Source organism: Hemiscyllium ocellatum, chromosome 19, assembly GCF_020745735.1.
Source record: "Hemiscyllium ocellatum isolate sHemOce1 chromosome 19, sHemOce1.pat.X.cur, whole genome shotgun sequence".
NCBI classification, from domain to species: domain Eukaryota; kingdom Metazoa; phylum Chordata; class Chondrichthyes; order Orectolobiformes; family Hemiscylliidae; genus Hemiscyllium; species Hemiscyllium ocellatum.
The window spans coordinates 5,266,211-5,286,378 of NC_083419.1; the positions used below are offsets into that span (position 1 = coordinate 5,266,211).

At 41.4% G+C, this 20,168-nt stretch overlaps 1 protein-coding gene across 1 annotated transcript in view; it reads left to right on the top strand.

The window, feature by feature from the left end:
* Nucleotides 1-19,904, top strand: part of LOC132824844 (carboxypeptidase M-like) — an 81,422-nt gene extending 61,518 nt beyond the window's left edge. Inside the window, exons 6-9 of the mRNA XM_060839621.1 lie at nt 1,769-1,936; nt 6,205-6,357; nt 9,073-9,221; nt 18,064-19,904. Of these exons, the coding sequence (XP_060695604.1) occupies nt 1,769-1,936; nt 6,205-6,357; nt 9,073-9,221; nt 18,064-18,282 (689 nt within the window). The 3' untranslated portion in view covers nt 18,283-19,904. The remainder of the gene's footprint in view (nt 1-1,768; nt 1,937-6,204; nt 6,358-9,072; nt 9,222-18,063) is intronic.
* Nucleotides 19,905-20,168: the final 264 nt, after the last annotated feature.

A 20,168-nucleotide genomic window follows, 5' to 3' on the forward strand; every position in this document is an offset into this window, starting at 1 on the left:
CTGTGTTGATCACTTGCTCAGTGTAAAGATACTGAAGATTTATTCTATGATATTTAAAGTTTACTATTTAACATTACTGCATTTTACTGCATTAATTATTTGAACTTTTTTTTGGAAAGTTCTGTGCTTTGAAGTGATAATCATATTCTAATTCATGACTGGGACCCGTTTTCTTTTACTCATAAATGTGGATGTTGCCTTCTGAGCCAGCTTTTATTGCCCATCCCTAATTACCCAGAGGGCAGCTCAGAGTCATCCACATTGCTGTGGGTCTGGAGTCACATGTAGGCCAGACCAGGTAAGGGCAATTGCCTCCCCTAAAAGATATTTGTGAACCAGATGGGTTTTTCCTAACAATTGGCAATGGTTTCATGATCATCATTAGACTCTCAAATTCAGACTTTTATTCAATTTAGATTCCACAATCTGCCATTGCAGGATTTACACCCAAGTCTCCAAAACATTATCTGGGTTTCTGGATTAGTAGTTCAGTAGTAAAACCACTCGGCCATTAAATGATGGTCCAACGCAGCCTCAGTAGTAGAACAGGCAAAATGTGTCTGTATCTCACTCACAACAGATGGAAACCCCAAAGTGTTGTTTATTATCATGATTCAACATGTCCTGTGCACAATGATGCCACGTGCTCCTGGACTTGAACCTAGCTGTGCACAGACCAGCAAGTGTTTTCCTTAATGAAGCCCTCTCCATAGGCATGCAGGCAAAACCCCTGTAAATCCACTTCAAAGAATCAGAGGTAATATTTTCTCCACTGTTGACTGAAGTCCAAGGAAGGACAAAGAAAATGCTTCAAAGACATACTGGAGCTTACCCTGAAGCATGGTTAGAGAAGAGGCAGCTACCAAACATCCAAATTGGTGACCACTTGACTATCAAAATGCCTCATGCTTTGGCTCAGTGAGGATGCTGGTTGGTGGCTGTGATTTAAAGAAAAAAAAGCACATCATGTAACAACCAAAGCACAATACTGTACTGTACACAACACAATGCTGGAGAGAGAATGCTAAAGAAACTCAGCAGGTTTGGCAGCAAGTTGAGAGGAAAAACAGTGAATATTTCCGATCCAATGTGATTTCTTCAGTTCTGAAGAAAGAATCCTGGTTGATGGGAGCCCACTATGCCAGATGTAGGACTGCCCAGACAAAATCCTATCTTATACATTTAGGAAATTGAGAGTACATTATGGAAATGGGTTGGATTAGCCAAGTTGAACGAGCAGATTGTGCCAATTGAGCCAATACCTACAATGTAAAGCAAGACCACAGCATCATCGCCATCTGGTGGTCAGAGTAATTCCAAGTTAAAATCACGTAACACCAGGTTATAGACCAACAGGTTTACTTGGATGTACAAGCTTTCGGAGCGCTGCTCCTTTGTCAGGTAGCTGACGAAGGAGCAGCACTCCAAAAGCTTGTACTTCCAAATAAACCTGTTGGTATACAACCTGATGTTATGTGATGTTTAACTTTTGTCTGCCCCAGACCTACACCAACATCTCCACATCAGGAGTAATTCCCAGCATTTCTGCACCCATACTGCCTGATCAACCTCCAACTTCTCGGATCATTCAGTTATGCTTTAAAGTCCACCAACTTAAAACTTAACCTTGAATTTGCTATGATGTGTTTGCAGTCTAATTGCTTTAACTCCATGACACTCATCGATTGTCTGAAACAGATCACTGTGTTTATTCTTGAGGTTTCTTCAGCTTCATAACTAAACTGGAGTTCCTCCCTCTCTGTGAAAGCCTTAGATTACTCTGGCTACAGCAGGTGTCCTGATGATGATGTCTTTGTGCATCTTGCGAAGAATTATTCTTACAGCCATGCCTCCATGTACTATGGGGATGAATGTGAAACCACCCCAAATTTCAAGGATGGAATTACCAATGGAGCTGATTGGTATTATTTTTCAGGTAAACCTTGTAGCTAACTGTTTACAAATCAGATTGTGATTGTATTCATTCTGGGTAGGAATTAATGATAAAGAACCATGATGGAGAACTCTGATATGCAGGTTAATTACCTGCTTATTTATTGGGTGGGTGGTGGGGGGGGGTGTATAAGTCAAAGTTCTTGTCCTTTTTCAAAACATCTGTCCCTTGTAGATCACTCAGAAATAAATTTTGTTTTGTAATCCAGTAGAACCCTCTTCAACGCTATGGGATGAAAAAGTCAAATTTGGTGATTATTTCTAACCAGTAAACAGCTGTGATAAATGTAGTTTTGCAAAGGCTCAAATGTAATTTGACTGCGTTTTGAGACTGCTGTTAAACTGGTTTCCAGACTTGTTTTGGAAACCCATCTGCCCACAGCTAAGCAGGCATTACCTGGGATGAGGAATGAGTTAAGCAGTGATCACTGGAGGCTGCAACCTGACAAGAGTTTTTTCCCTCATTTTTACCTCCTGATTTGTCTGGAAAGGGCAGGATGCTCCTTTAGCTTCATGGTGCTGCTCTGGGCACCATGCTGTGTTCCAACATTCGTAGTCATCACGTTTTAATGATGTAGGGATAAAAAACTAACTTCCCATTGAATCCTCAGACACAGTGTAGCAATAACAATCAACACTTGCATTTCTATAGCCCCGTTTCATGTAATGGGAAAGTCAGTTCACTCAGCTGGCTAACTGGCTTGAATATGGCACAGAATAGCACTGTGAGGAAAGGAAATTCAGGAGAATGAAGAATAATTCCAAACTGAAAGACACTGATGTTAATTCATGGATCTTTGACTGAATCCAGAAAGTGAGTGTCCGGCAACGGTTCTTCCCTGTAGGCATTAGAGTTCAGATGGGTGTAGTTGCTGAAGATGTAGAATTCCTTTCAAAATGGATGAAGGTGCAGTGAATTGATGTTCACAATCTACCCCTGCCCCATGACTTCTCAATCAGCTTGCAGCAGTTGACGCAATCGCTTATAACATACTCCTCCAACACGTCTGGATGTCCTCACCCCTGAAATACAAATGGGTAGCTTGTAATAACGAGTTGCAAACAGAATATTGACTTTTATACAAGGTGGGGGAACTTTTAAAGGAAGGGAATCTTGCTACAATTGTGCAGGGCAATTGGTGAGAGCACACCTGGAGTACTGTGTATTGGTCCCTGTATTTAGGGAAGGATTTACTTTCATTGGAGGCAGTTACGGTAATGTTCATTAGTGGATTTCTGGTACGAAGAAAAGTTCTTTTAATGAAGGCAGATTGAGCCAATACTCAGTGGATTACAGAAGATTGAGACATATTTAAAAATCTGAGATGCTGCGAAGGCTTTAACAGCTGAATTAATGTTTTCCTTGGGGATTTATAAAACGAAGGGACAGTAGAGTCATAGAGATGTACAGCATGGAAACAGACCCTTCGGTCCAACCCGTCCATACCAACCAAATATCCCAACCCAATCTAGTCCCACCTGCCAGCACCCGGCCCATATCCCTCCAAACCCTTCCTATTCATATACCCATCCAAATGCCTCTTAAATGCTGCAATTGTACCAGCCTTCAGCACATCCTCTGGCAGCTCATTCCATACACGTACCATCCTCTATGTAAAAAACATTGCCCCTTAGGTTTCTTTTATATCTTTTGCCTCTCACCCTAAACCTATGCCCTCTAGTTCTGGACTACCCAACCCCAGGGAAAAGACTTTGTTTATTTATCCTATCCATGCCCCTCATAATTTTGTAAACCTCTATAAGGTCGCCCCTCAGTCTCCGACGCTCCAGGGAAAACAGCCCCAGCCTGTTCAGCCTCTCCCTAAAGCTCAAATTCTCCAACCCTGGCAACATCCTTGTAAATACTTTCTGAACCCTTTCAAGTTTCACAACATCATTCCGATAGGAAGGAGACCAGAATTTCTCAATATTCCAACAGTGGCCTAACCAATGTTCTGTACAGCCGCAACATGACCTCCCAACTCCTGTACTCAATACTCTGATCAACAAAGGAAAGCAAACTAAACACCGCCTTCACTATCCTATCTACCTGTAACTCCACTTTCATGGAGCTATGAACCTACACTCCCCAGTTTTTTTGTTCAGCAGCACTCCCTAGGACCTTACCATTAAGTGTATAAGTCCTGCTAAGATTTTCTTTCTCAAAATGCAGCACCTCGCATTTATCTAAATTAAACTCCGTCTGCCACTTCTCAGCCCATTGGCCCATCTGGTCATGATCCTGTTGTAATCTGAGGTAACCTTCTTCGCTGTCCACTAAACCTCCAATTTTCATGTCATCTGAAAATTTACTAACTGTACCTCTTATGCTTGCATCCAAACCATTTATGTAAAAGACAAAAAGTAGAGGACCCAGCACCGATCCTTGTGGCACTCCACTGGTCACAGGCCTCCAGTCTGAAAAACAACCCTCCACCACCACCACCCTGTCTTCTACCTTTTGAGCCAGTTCTATATCTAAATGGCTACTTCTCCCTGTATTCCATGAGATCTAGCCTTGCTAATCAGTCTCCCATGGAGAAACTTGCCGAATGCCTTACTGAAGTCCATGCAGATCACATCTACCGCTCTGCCCTCATCAATCCTCTTTGTTACTTCACCAAAAAACTCAATCAAGTTTGTGAGACATGATTTCCCACACACAAAGCCATGTTGACTATCCATAATCAGTCCTTGCCTTTCCAAATACACGTACATCCTGTCCCTCAGGATTCCCTCCAACTTGCCCACACTGAGGCAGCTCACTGGTCTATAGTTCCCTGGCTTGTCTTTACCGCCCTTCTTGAACAGTGGCACCACGTTAGCCAACCTCCAGTCTTCCGGCACCTCACCTGTGACTATTGATGATACAAATATCTCAGCAAGACACCCAGCAATCACTTCTCTAGCTTTGCACAGAGTTCGAGGGTACACCTGATCAGGTCCTGGGGATTTATCCACCTTTATGCGCTTCAAGACATCCAGCACCACCACCTCTGTAATATGGACATTTTGCAAGGTGTCACCATTTATTTCCCTACATTCTATATTTTCCATATCCTTTTCCACAGTAAATACTGATGCAAAATACTCATCTAGTATCTCCCCCATTTTCTGCGGCTCCACACAAAGGCTGCCTTGCTGATCTTTCAGGGGCCCTATTCTCTCCCTAGTTACTCTTTTGTCCTTAATATATTTTGATTCTCATTAATTCTAATTTGCCAAAGCTATCTTGTGTTCCCTTTTTTGCCCTCCTGATTTCCCTTCTAGGTATACTCCTACTGCCTTTATACTCTTCTTAAGATTCACTTGATCTATCCTGTCCATACCTTATATATACTTCCTTCTTTAATTTAAGATTAACATCCTGCTTACTTAAGAAGAGATGAGGAGGAATTTCTTCTGATAATCGTGAACCCTTTAGAATGCTGTAGTTTGGATAGCTAATGGAGATGAGGTCATTGAATATATTCAAGGCTGAGGTAGACCCATTTTTGAAATATATTCTAGGGTTATGGGGACAGGCAGTAAAATGGAGTTAAGGCAGAGATCAGATATTCCCAACAGTTCCAGCAAATCCAGTGCTTTTGCTATATAGTTTAATTATCAACATTATTGAGTGCTCTTTCATTGTTTTCATACCCCTGTGGTGACTGAGACCGGAAAACCGTATGTTTCAATAGACATGCACAGGACAGTTATAGAGGATTGAGAGAATAATATTCCTCTTTGAGAAATCTGACTTTATCAACTTAGGAATGGGAGGAGCGAAAATCACAACTGAATTTAGACTTGTCACTAGCTGGAGGATTTGAATAGTGATCAGTAGGAGGACCTTGCTAGACTTCCCCTCCTTAACATGGAGCATTTTGCCACCTTTAATAGCTTTTCCACGGGCTAAGATCAGCTAGCTCAGCTAAATCTGGGACTCTTACTTGTAAATTGTTACTCGTTATGACTTATTAGAACTTGGTATACACTGACTAGAACTTGGTATTGTAAATGAAGTACTGGATGACCCATCAATTCACCATCCCTAATTCATTTTCCATTAATGTACTACAACAGCAAAGCCAATTTTCCATTACCAGTGATATGTCCCCAGAATAATATGTACACATAATTATTTTTGTCATCTGTTAACCATTTGTCAGTCTTTAACAGTCTTTAAGAAAAAAATATGAAACAAATATAACTATCAGAATATGTTATGAAGAAATAATATCAACCTTTCAAATTTTTTTCTGTTAGGTGGAATGCAAGACTTCAACTATATTTGGGGACAATGCTTTGAGCTAACTATAGAGATGTCATGTTGTAAAAATCCACCAGTATCCTATTTACAGGAATACTGGAATGACAATAAAGAATCCCTGATTAATCTCCTCAAACTTGTTCATCTTGGTATGTACAAATTCTCATCTCTTGGGCAACAGCAATGGGGTAGGTAGCTGTGTCTACTTGAAGATCAAATTTATTTTGTCATAAATTGGACAAGTTCAAAAGACCAAATCATTCCATCATTATTTGATGTCTAGTTCATTTAATTATGTTGGTGACCACTTCTTTGTGACTGCTTATTCTTTTTCATTGGTTCTAGTTCTGAAGAGCCACTGAATATGTTGTATGTATGTTTAGGCCACCTAGCAACTGTGTGTAGCTTTACAGAAGCATGACTGACTCTGTTGGAACCAAGATTCTTCCTTCTCTGAGTCTTTCTCTTTCTCATAATGTAATAGAATCATAGAATTCACAGTGTGGAAAGAGGCCATTCGGCCCATTGAGTCTGCACTGACCCTCTGAAGATATCCCACCCAGACCTATAACCCTAAGTTTACCATGGCTAATCCACCTAGCCTGCACACCCTGGACACTACAGGGCAATTTACTAAGGTTAACCCACTACCAGTACATCTTTGGACTGTGGGAGTACCTGGAGGAAAACCACACAGACAAGGGGAGAATGTGTAAACTCCACATGGACAGCCACCTAAGGCTGGAATTGAATTTAGGTCCATAGCTAACCACTGAGCCACCGTGCCCCATAATCTTTAATCATCACAGTGAGAGGTATTATACTGTTCTGGGTATCAACATTTTCATACCCATATACTACAGAATATTTAATCTAAATGGTATTTGAACCAGTACTTTCTAATTGTCTAGAAACAGTTATAGTTGTAATCTATAATCTGACTTGTACTTACTTAGTTCATTCCTCATTATATTTTGAGGAACGCATCCTCTTGTTGTTGTTGTGTGGTAAAAGTTGGTTATAAAATGTAAGTTAAACTCTCATTCCTTCACTTTGAGCTTGAAATTGGTTGGATTTTTTCCCTCCTCGGTAATTTTATCAAGTTGTCAACAATGATTCCGCTCTCCTCCCTTCAGAAATAAAGGTGTACAACTCTTTCAACATATCTTGATCTTTACTGTCTCTTTCAACACAGTAAGTGACAGATTGGGAAAATTGGGTGGTAAGACCTACCACGTCCAGCCATCTTGAATACACTGACACGCCTCCTTGCAGAGGTCTGTCAATGGCCCCCTCAAAAGTCCACTGTATGTGAATTGTGACCCAGTGTATGAACTGGCCTTTTACACTGAACTCAGTGGTTCAAGGGACCACAAGAGGAAGGTGGTGGTCATCCCGAGGGTAGTACTGGACATCTCTTTTGAGATACAACAGAGGTACTCACCAGATCAAGGCCCAGACTTAACCTGTGGTAACTTAGCATCTTTGGAGAGTGAAGCAACTGTTATTCTCAGGGGCTGTTTCTCTTTCAATAGCTTTCCCTCTCCTCAGGGCCTACAGCAGCACAGAATATCCCTCTGGAAGATTTCCCTGCATAATTCATGCTGACCCAGACAAACAGATGGAATCCATTGCAGGCTTAATGTAGCACAAAGCAGGCACTCCCCCCCCCCCCAATGTCTCTGGGATGTTTGTAAGATAATCCAGACCTATATTTCCTTTGCTGTGGGCCTTGGCTTATAAATACAGCTATTGAAGCTTCCAAGTTATTTTCACTGCCAATTATTTTTAAATTTGCAAAAGTAGAATAGATGTAAAGAATAAATATATATAGTTATATGGAAGAGACTGATGCAAGACTGTTAAGTTACAACACATGTTTGTGAGATGGGTTTTAAGATTTTCCATTGGATTTGAGAGGAGTAATTGGAGGTTGAACACAGTTCAGAGCTCCAAGCTTCAAGCATAGCACAGAAATGTGCAGGAACATATCGTGAATGGTAGTTCTGACAGGGTTTGACCTGGGAAGGGCTGGGGCTTAAATTTGGCACAAATTGCTGAAGGTCCTAGGAGCAGTAAATACCTCCATTGCAGGGGACAGCAAGATGAAGGCAGAAATCCTTGCAACATTTCAGAAGTATTTTGATGTGCACTTGTGAAAGCAAGGATACAAGGCTGTGGGCCTGAAATAATTGCACAGAGGCCAGTATCCCTTCACCAAGTCACCCATTATTTAGTTGTGCACAGTACACTGGCTGTGGCCAGCCAGCTCAGTCAGTCCTCAACTGAGGAAATTCCAGTCTCCTAATTATATATTATTTGAGGTCATCGCTGTGAGACTGAGGTCTGTGATAGATGGTTATGGAACAAAGAGGAAGAGACATACTGGCCCTCATCTTGTCTCCTGCAGATGCACCTGACATGACAGCATTGGTGAAATAAATGCACAGAGGCCAGTGTCCTGTCACCAAGTCACTCGTTATTTGCTAGCGCACAGAACACTGACTGTGGTCAGCCAGTTTGGAGTCAGTCCTCAACTGAGGAGATTCTAATCTCCTAGTAACATTAGTCATCCAAGGCTTTCCTGATTGGGGTAATCAAAGTAATTGTAATTAACAAGGTCCACCTGGTACCAATCACTACAGTGCCAAATGCCTGAAAATAGGATTAGAAAACTTAGGGTTTTTTTGCTGGTGCAGAGTTAATTGGGTCAAAGGGCTTTTCCTTACACATGCCCTCAGTGTGTATGTATACATAATAATGTGAGCAGCAGAGTTATCTCACATAGAAACTCTCCATGAAACTCCTTGAATTGACGCTTAGGGCTGTTTTATAATTATTTAATATCATTTCTGTTTATGCAGGTATAAAAGGTCAAGTCCTGAACGTGGATGGTACTCCTATAAAAAATGCAAAAGTAGAGATTCAAGGCAGAAAAAACAAATACCCTTTTCGAACTAATGAATGGGGTGAATATTACAGACTCCTGTTACCTGGATTATATACTGTGAATGTAAGCTCAATTTATACGAATGACTCTTGTGCCTAGTCACATCTACCTTGCAGTATTTTGTTGTATTTATAATTAATGCAGACAGGCAGACCGTTCAATCCTTCTTTCTGGAAAGATGAGTTGTCACTCAACAGGTAATGGGCTCAGCTGGGCAATACAGCATTTACTCCAAGATTCAGCACTGACTTTGTACTGTAGCCTTTAGATTTAAAAAGTATCTATTTATAAACTGAACATACATGCATACAAGGTAGAATGACCTATATCACTGGCGTTCAGTGAGTGGTTTTATGTAAAAGTCAAGATGAAGTGACATAAGGATCTCAGAAGATCTTCAAGGAGCTTTTAAAAAAACGTCTTGGTTAAGTCCTATGTCTTTTAAAACAAAATTGAAAGATCTGAAGACCTCTGTGTAGAAATCAGCAACATATGAGACTCTTTAGCCTATTATGCTCTGACTGAGTCTTTGAAACTGTCATTTCTTTGTCATTGTATTTCCGTTTGAAGAAATTAGGCGAGCAAAGTCTGCTCCATTCACTCAAAGAATTAGTTTCCAGTGAGCTGAGCTTCAGCGATCTACAATATTTTGTTTCTGGAAAACATTTACATGCACTCATCTTGCAGCACTTTATATTGAAACATTCTTCAAGATGAGATCTTGAGATTAATTGTAGTCACAGGTTGACAGGATGGTGAAGAAGGTGTTTGGTATGCTTGCCCTTATTGGTCAGTGCTTGGAGAATAGGAGTTGGGAGGTCATGTTGCGACTGTACAGGACATTGGTTAGGCCACTTTTGGAATAATGTGTGCAGTTCTGGTCTCCTTGCTATAGGAAGGATGTTGTGAAACTTGTAAATCTTTTCTGAACCCTTTCAAGGATGTTGCCAGGGTTGGAGGATTTGAGCTACAGGGAGAGGTTGAACAGGCTGGGGCTATTCTCCCTGGAGCATCGGAGGCTGAGGGGTGACCTTATAGAGGTTTACAAAATTATGGATGGGATTAAAAGCTATGGTCTTTTTCCTGATGTTGCAGAGTCGAGAACTAGAGGGCATAGGTTTAAGGTGAGAGGGGAAAGATTTAAAAGGGACCTAAGGGCAACTTTGTCACGCAGAGGGTGGTGTATGTATGGAATGAGCTGCCAGAGGAAGTGGTGAAGGCTAGTACAATTACAACACTTAAAAGGCATTTGGATGGGTATATGAATAGGAAGAGTTTAGCATATAGGCCAATGCTGACAAATGAGACTAAATTAATTTAGAATATTGGTGTGGACTTGTTGGGCCAAATGACCTGGTCCAAACTATAGGCATTCTATGATTCAAGAATATCTGGTTGGTATGGTCAAGTTGGACTGAAGGATCAGCTTCCTTGCCATGCAAGTCTATGACTCTATATTTTAAACACTAATTTTCAACACTCAGTTCAAATAAAGTATGATTGCCTGATTGCAATTTGAACAAAACATTCCAGCTGGAGTTTTTTTTATATTCATTCATGGGATCTGGGCTAGGCCTGCATTTATTGCCCATCCCCAAATGCCCAGTTGACTGTTAGGAGCCAACCACATTGCTGTGGGTGTGGAATCATGTGTAGGCCAGACCAGGAGAGGGTGGCAGTTTCTTTCTCTAAAGGACATTAGTGAACCAGATGGATTTTCCCTGACGATAGACGATGGATTCATGGTCATCATTAGACTCCTAATTCCAGACTTCTATTAAATTTGAATTTCACCATTTATCATGGGATTTGAAGCTGTCTCCTCAGGACATGACCTGGATCTCTGGATTAACAGTCCAGCAATAATGTCACACTGCCTTCACCTTCCCAGTGTGTGTGTACTCTCTGTTGAGGATTATCGTAGAATTTTACAGTGTAGAAGGAAGCCAGTCAGCCATTGTGTCTGTACTAGCTCCCAAAAGAACTGCTGTGTGCACTCTTTCAATATACCACACACAAACACATGCACAGTCATAATCTGAAAAAAAGACTTGATTTGTGCATTGCAGCCCTTTTAATGTTGTTGGACACTTTGATGTGATTTCTACAGATTTGTATATAGAGAAACAGGGAATAAAACAATTGATTGGTCCACAATGTCATCTTTCGCTTGTGTGCACCATTAAAACACTACAAGCTCCCTTCTCCATGGCCCCACACATCAAATAATCATTGTCATCGGTAAATCATTGGTCAGACAACATTTGGAGTATTGTGTTCAGTTCTGAGGTCCTTATTTAAGGAAGATATTAAAGCCTTGGACAGAATGCAATGGAGATTTACTGGAATAATACCAGATGAGAGATTTTAGATGCAAGGTAAGTTTTTGGAGAAATTGGAACATATAGAACATAGAACATTACAGCGTAGTACAGACCCTTTGGCCCTCAATGTTACGCCAACCTATGGAACCAGTCTGAAGCCCATCTAACCTAAGTATTCCATTCTCGTCCATGTGCCTATCCAATGACTATTTAAATGCTCTTAAAGTTGGCAAGTCTGCTACTGTTGCAGGCAGTGCATCCATGCTCCTACTACTCTCTAAGTAAAGAAACTACCTCTGACATCTGTCCGATATCTATCACTCCTCAATTTAAAGCTATGACCCTTTGTTCTAGCCATCACCATCTGAGGAAAAAGGCTCTCACTATCCACCCTATCTACCCTCTGATTATTTTATATGTCTCAATTAAGTCATCTCTCAACCTTCTTCTCTGTAACAAAAACAGCCTCAAGTCCCTCAGCCTTTCCTCGTAAGACCTTCCTGTCATATCAGGCAACATCCTAGGTAAATCTCCTCTGAACCCTTTCCAGAGCTTCCACATCCTTCCAATAATGTGGTGACCAGAATTGTAAGCAATACACCAAATGTGGCAGCACCAGAGTTTTGTACAGCTGCAACATGATCTCATGGTTCTGAAATTCAATCCCTCTACCAATAAAAGCTAAAACACTGTATGCCCTTTTAACAACCCTACCAACCTCGGTGGCGACTTTCCAGGATCTATGTACCTGGACACTGAGATCTCTCTGCACATCTACACTACCAAGAACCTTACCATTAGCTCAGTACTCTGCATTCCTTCCAAAGTGAATCACCTCACACTTTTCCACATTAAACTCCATTTGCCACCTCTCAGCCCAGCTCTGCAGCTTACCCATGTCTCTCTGTAACCTACTTCTTCACTATCCACAACTCTACCAACCTTAGTGTCATCTGCAAATTTACTAACCCATCCTTCTATGCCTTCAACCAGGTAATTTATAAAAAAGACAAACAACAGTGGACCCAAAACAAAGACTCTTGTGGCACACCACTGATAACTGAACTCCAGGATGAATATTTCCCATTAACCCTCTGTCTTCTTTCAGCTGGCCAATTTCTGATCCAAACCGCTAAAACACCCTTAATCCCATACCTCCGTATTTTGTGCAATAGTCTATGGTGGGGAACCTTATCAAACACCTTACTGAAATCCAGATATACCACATCAACTGCTTTACCTTCATTCACCTGTTTGGTCACTTTCTCAAAGAACTAAATAAGGTTTGTGAGGTATGATCTACCCTTTACAAAACCATGTTAACTATCCCTAATCAACTTATTCCTCTCTAGAAGGTTATAATTCCTATTTCTTATAACCCTTTCCAACACTTTACCCACAACCCAAGTAAGGCTCACAGGTCTATAACTTCCAGGATTGTCTCTACTCCCCTTCTTGAACAAGGGAACAACATTTGCTATCCTCCAGTCTTCTGGCATTATTCCTGTAGACCATGAACATCAAAAGAAGATATCTGCTTTTCCACCTATCCGCTCTGCCCTCCTCCCGGGCCTATCACCTTCATCCCAGCCCCCACTCACCTGTTGTACTCTATGCCACTTTCTCCCCACCCCCACCCTCCTCTTTTATTTCTCCACCCTTCAGGCTCTCTGCGTGTATTCCTGATGAAGGGCTTTTGCCCGAAATGTCGATTTTACTGCTCCTCGGATGCTGCCTGAACTGCTGTGCTTTTCCAGTACCTCTAATCCAGAATCTGGTTTCCAGCATCTGTAGTCATTGTTTTGGCCCTAATCTTGCTCTAGTCATTCTTTTATTCCTGATATACCTATTAAAAAGCTGGATTATGGTTTGCTCGCTGAACTGGAAGGTTCGTTTTTAGACATTTCTTCACCATTTCTTCTGAAAATGAAGCTTCCAGCTCAGTGAGCAAACCTACACCCAGAACCTCAACCTGAGCTATAAATCTTTGCAAAACTCACTCACCTGTAAAAAGCCTTAAGGTTTTCCTTGATCCTATCTGCCAATGACTTCTCATGTCTCCTTCCTGCTCCTCTTAGCTCTCTCTTTTAGGTCTTTTCTGGCTAACTTGGAACTTTCAATCGCCCTAACTGAGCCATCACATCTCATCCTAACATTAGTCGCCTTCTTCCTCTTGACAAGAGATTCAACTTCCCCTTAGTAAACCAGGGCTCCTGCACACGACAACTTTCTCCCTGCCTGACAGGTACATACTTATCAAGGACATGGAGTAGCTGGTCCTTGAATAAGCTCCATATTTCAATTGTGCCCATCCCCTGCAGTTTCCTTCCCCATCCTATGCATCCTAAATCTTGTCTAATTGCATCATAATTGCCTTTCCCCCAGCTGTAGCTCTTGCCTTCCAGTGTATACTTATCCCTTTCCATTGTTAAAGTAAACATAACCGAATTGTGGTCACTATCACCAAAGTGCTCACCTACCTCCAAATCTAACACCTGGCCGAGTTCATTACCCAGTACCAAATCCAATATGACCTCGCCCCTTGTTGGCCTACCTATATACTGTGTCAGAAAACCCTCCTGCATGCATTGGACAAAATCTGATCCATCCAAAGTACTTGAATTATAGTATTCCCAGTCAATATTTGGAAAATTTGAAGTCCCCATAACAACTACCCTGTCACTCCTGCTCCTATCAGGGATCATCTTTGCTCTCCGATCCTCAACATCTCGAACCATTTGGAAGCCTATAGAAACCTCCTAACAGGGTGACCTCTCCTTTCTTGTTTCTAATCTCAGCTCATACTACCTCAGTAGACGAGTCCTCCAACGTCCTTTCTGCAACCATAATACTGCTGTTGACTAACAATGCCACACTACCCCCTCTTTTACCATTTTCTCTGTTCTTACTGAAACATCTGAACACCGGAACCTGCAATAACCATTCCTGTCCCTGCTCTATCCATGTCTCTGAAATGACCACAAAATCGTGGATACCAACCCATGCTGCAGGTTCACCCACCTTATTCCATATGCTCCTGGTGTTGAAGTAGACACACTTCAAACCAACCTCTTGCTTACCAGTGCCTTCTTGCAATCTTGAAGTCTTAGTTCTGACCTCACTACTCTCAACCACCTGTATACTCGAACTACACCTTAGTTCCCATCCCCCCCCGTGCTGAATTAGTTTAAACCCACTTCAACAGAATTAGTAAATTTCACCAACAACCACCCTCCGCCCCGCAAGGACATTGGGGTTCAAGTGAAGACCATCCTGTTTGCAGAGGTCCCACCTATCCCAGAAAGAGCCCTAATTATCCAGGAATTCAAAACCCTCCCTCTGCACCATTCCTGTAGCCATGTGTTCAACTCCTCTCTCTCCCTATTCCTCACTTCGCTAGCATGTGGCACGGGTAACAAACCAGAGGTAACAACTCTTTTTGCTCTAGCTGTAAGCTTTCACCCTAGCTCCCTGAATTTCTGCCTTAAATCTCCATCCCTTTTCCTACCTATGTCATTGGTGCCTATGAAGATCATGACTTGGGGCTGCTCCCCCTCCCCCTCAACGATCCCCAAAATACGATCAGAGACATCACAAACCCTGGCATCTGGGAGGCAACATACCAACCGTGAATCTCTTTTGTTCCCACAGAACCTTCCATCTGTCCCCCTAACTATGGAGTCCCAATGACTAATGTTTTGCTCCTCTTCCACCTTCCCTTCTGAGCAACAGGGACAGACCTGTGCCCCATTGATTACCCCAGTAAGTCGTCCACCCCCAACAGTATCCAAAATAGTATACTTGTTGAGGGGAATGGGCACAGGGGATCTCTGCCTGGTGGTTCCCTTTCCATCCCCTGACGGTAACCCATCTATCTTCTTCTTTTACTTGAGGTGTGACTATCTTCCTGTAACTCTTTTTCAATAACCCCCTCCACCTCCCGAATGATCCAGAGTTTATCCAGCTCCAGTTCCCTAACACTGTTTTTGAGCAGCTGGAGTTGGATGCACTTTCCACAGATGCAGTCAGGAGAGACAACCAGTGACCCTTACCTCCTACATTCTGCAGGAGGAATATTCAACTGCCCTAACCTCCATTCCCACTATTCTAAATTCTCAACAAGACTACTGAAAATCTTAAAAAAAGATAAACTAGTGATGCACTAAACTGATGCACAGAACCTTATTTTTGGTTAGAGGAGAAGGATGGGTGGGAGACACTATCCGAGAAGTGTTTTGAGTAAAGCAACCACCCAAATATTAAGCCTCACTTACCCAGCAGTCCCATGTTCACTCTTGCTCAGTGAGTGCTACCTGTACATGAGGTAAGCTTTTATATCTTTTAAAACTTTCCTTCCTGTCAGGCCTCTGGTCTTCGCTGTCGCTCCTCCCACTCCAACTGCTGCTGAGAAAATGGAGAATGCTGAACTCCCAAGGAAAGCTTTTATATCTTTTAAAATTTATTTTCCTGTCAGGCCTCTGGACCGTGATGTTGCTCTTCCAATTCGAACAACTGCTGAAAAAATGAGCATAGATATTTAAGAGGTGATAAAATAAAACAAGGGCATACTGGAGATTCTGAAACAAAACCAGCAATTGCTGCCCAAACTCAGCAGGTCTGGCAGGATCAGTGGGAAGAAGGCAGGGTTAACGTTTCGAGCCTGGTGACTCTTAAGCGTCGTAGAGATATACAGCAAGGGAACAGACAATTCAGTCCGACTCATCCATGCGAACCAGATATCCTAACCTAAGAGATTACCTTACTGGGTGTTCAAAATTATGAACGATTTTGACAGGGTAAAAAAAATATTCTATTTCTACTAGTTGGTATGTCAGTAACTAAAGCTTACAATTTCAAGATTGTCAGCAAGAGAGCTAGGAGCGAGGGGAGAAACTCCCTTATTTAGAGAGTTTTTAGGATTTGGAGTACACTGCTTCGGAGAATGGCGGGGGCAGTTTTCATAGAAGGTTTCAAAAGAGAATATATATTGGGAAGTAATGAATTTAGAGGGCTATGGAGATAGGATGGAGAATGGGACTGACTGGCCAGCTTTTTCAGGAGCCAGTACAGACAAAGTGGATTGAATGGTCTCTTTCTGTGCTGTATGATTCTATGATCCTCAAGAAAAAAAGAAGCAAAATGTAGAGAAATTAAGAATCAACAAAGGAATTCAAGCAAGGGTCAGATGTCTACACTAAATGTTTGACATGGGCTCACCACTCTCTGAATGAAGAAATCTCAGTATCCCTGTGATCCCTGGTTCAGGACTTCCAGTCATTGGGAACATCAATCCCTCATTTATCTCGTGTTAGAATTTTATAGGTTTCTATGAGATCCTCTCTCATTCTTCTAAACTCCAGTGAATATAGCTCTAACTCATCTGGTGTCTCTTCCTACATCAGTCCTGCCAAACCAGGAATCAGTCTGGGGTAAACTTTTGAGCACTCCCTCCATAACCAGAACATTCTTCCTCAAATAAGGAGACCTAAACTGAATACAATACTCCAGATGTGGTCTCACCAAGTAAAAAATAAGGTCTGCAGATGCTGGAGATCACATCTGAAAATGTGTTGCTGGTTAAAGCACAGGTTAGGCAGCATCTCAGGAATTGGGAATTCGACGTTTCGAGGCTTATGCTCGAAACGTCGAATTCCCTATTCCTGAGATGCTGCCTAACCTGCTGTGGTCTCACCAAGGCCCTGTACAACTGCAGCAAGCTATCCTTTCTCCTGTACTCGAAGCCTCTTGTTATGAAGGCCAAAGTCGGAAGTCTGACGACACCAGGTTATTGTCCAACAGTTTTATTTGAAATCACAAGCTTTCAAAGCATTGCCCCTTTGTTAAGTGAAATGAGAGAGAAGCACAGAATTAATGGGCAGAGAGATCAAAAGATCATACTCTTCATCTCACTTCACCTGACAAAGGAACAATGCTCTGAAAGCTTGTGATTTCAAATAAACCTGTTGGACAATAACCTAGCGTCACCTGCCTTCTGACCTTGTCCACCCCAGGCCACGATACTACTTGCCTTCTTCATTGCTGATATGCTTACTTCCAGCAAGATACCCAGGTCTCAATGCACCTTCCCCCTTTCTCAATCTAACACCATCCAAATAATTGCAGCAAGACAACTTTACTCCTTTACTCAAATCCTCTCACAATGAAGGCCCACATGCCATTGTGTTCTTCATCACCTGCTCCAACTGCATGCGTTTCCTGTAAAATAGGCTACTAGTCTAAACAGATACTGTGAGTAATAGAAAGCCAGGAACCATGATAAAATACACATATTTTTCAAACATTAATCCAGAAATCAGAAGATTTGTTAATAGAAGCAAAGTTCTATGTTTTATACAAAACTATAATTTACTCTCTCATTCCTGTCTTGATTCTTTCATTAATTATATGTTCTTAAAATCAAACCATAGAAACTACCCCACTAACCTTTCAGATTCAGTTGTTAAAACTGTTCTAAATTGTGTGTTGAGTAATTTACTCGATCTCAAAGGAAAATATCTTGTTGTTGATAGTGATACAATAGAAATCTAACAAACTGAATCTTGTAACTTTTTATCTTCAAGGTTACTGTGCCAGGAGTTGGATCAAATATAACTGAGTTGCAGGTTTTGAATAACCTGCAAAATTTCTCTGCAATGGTCTTTGACGTTCACTTCAACATTCCAGCCAAAGGCTCGTCATCTTCGAATGTTGCTCTACAAGACTTTGGCACTGCAAGCGGATTACAGCAAAACATAATTTTGTTGCTCTTAATTGTAACGTTCTCTGTTTTAATTTGTTAAATAATGGAGAGAGATGTTCTGATGCTATAAGTATAACCTGCAGCCAAATCCTGTTGCAAACACATCTTGTGAGACTTAGCATGACAATCAAACCAAATCAGAACTGATGACTTTTGAATGTTTATTTTAAAATAGTGGTAAAATCAACTTTAATCTAAAAGATTGAAATTCTGGAATTGTAAGTATTGTCACAGATTTATCATGTTAATGACCTTTCAATTGCATTGTGAAATCCAGATACTGAGGAAGTTCTCAGCACCTTAACCCAAGTTACCAGTATTATAAAAGGTAAAGACAATCAACACTCATAGCAGTTCCCATATGTATCTGATTTGATATGTTTCACAACGTGGAACATAAGAAACAAAAGCAGATGTTGGTCTTTCAACCATATGTTATTCTAACATATATTTGTAAACTTTACTATTAATGTTTGAAGTCATGGCTGAGGTGCTTTGTTGAATTTGGGCATCTTTTATATTTAACACTGGGCTATTATGTTAAGAGTTTACTTTACCATGAAGCATTTCACCAACTTTATTAAAATATTGAAGAGTTACATTGGTTTACACAAAATTTACTTTGAATCTATAGCACAGAAACAGGCCATTTGGCACAACAATAAGATCTAGAAGCAGAAGTTGGCCATTCAGCACATTAAGTCTGTTCCGCCATTCAATGAGATCATGGCTGATCTGATAACTCTCAACTCCACCCTCCTGCCTTTTCCACATAACCATTAATTCCTCTTTCTGATTAAAAATCTATCTCAGCCTTGAATGTACTAATGACCCAGCCTCGACAGCGCTCTATGGTCAGTATATCCACAGATTCTCCACCCTCTAAGAGAAGAAATTACTCATCCTCTATCTTCAAAGGGTAATGTTTATTCTGAGATTGTGCCTTACAGATATTAAACTAAACTTTGTTGGGTTAGTTGAAATTAAATGAGAAGGAAAAAATATATGAACCCTGATGATGATCTAATGATTAGAAAGGTCATTGTGTTTGCTGAAGCAATGTGTGTGTTTAGATTTTAAATTCTGTACTGGGAGTGAACTGTCAGTGTGTCTTGGAAAGGCTCGTTTTGAAATGGACACTGCTGAAAAGGAGAAACCAGAGAACTCTAAGCAGTTAAGCACAACAATGCCTCTTCTTCCTCAGGAGGTAAAGGAACTTTGGCATGTCCATAAGGACTCTCACCAACTTTTCCAGGTGCACCATAGAAAGCATTCTATCTGGATGCATCACAGCTTGGTACAGTAACTGCTCTGCCCAGGACTGTAAGAAGCTACAGAGAGTAGTGAACACAGCCCAGACCATCACACAAACCAACCTCTCATCCACAGACTCTATCTACACCTCTCATTGCCTTGGAAAGGCAGCCAGCATCATCAAAGACTCCTCCCACCCCAGTTATAATCTCTTCCAACCTCTTCCATCAGGTAGAAGATACAAAAGCTTAACCACATGTACCAACAGTTTCTTCTCCACTGTTATTAGATTTCTCAACAGATTTCTCAAAATTCAACTTGGCAAAAGTGAGTACTGCAGTTGCTGGAAATCAGAGTCTAGATCAGAGTGGTGCTGGAAAAGCACAGCAGGTCAGGCAGCATCTGAGGAGCAGGAAAATCAACGTTTTGGGCAAAAACCCTAAGCTTTTGCCCGAATCGTCGATTTTCCTGCTCCTCAGATGCTGCCTGACCTGCTGTGCTTTTCCAGCACACTCTAGATTTGAATTTTGAGAACTAGGTTAATGTTGATCTTGCCTTCTGTGCACCTTCTCTGCAGCTGTAACTTTGTGTTCCTTGCTCTGTTCCATCACCCTATGTTCTTTGCGTCTTTGTATGGTGTGATCTGCCATACTGCACACAACAAAACTTTTC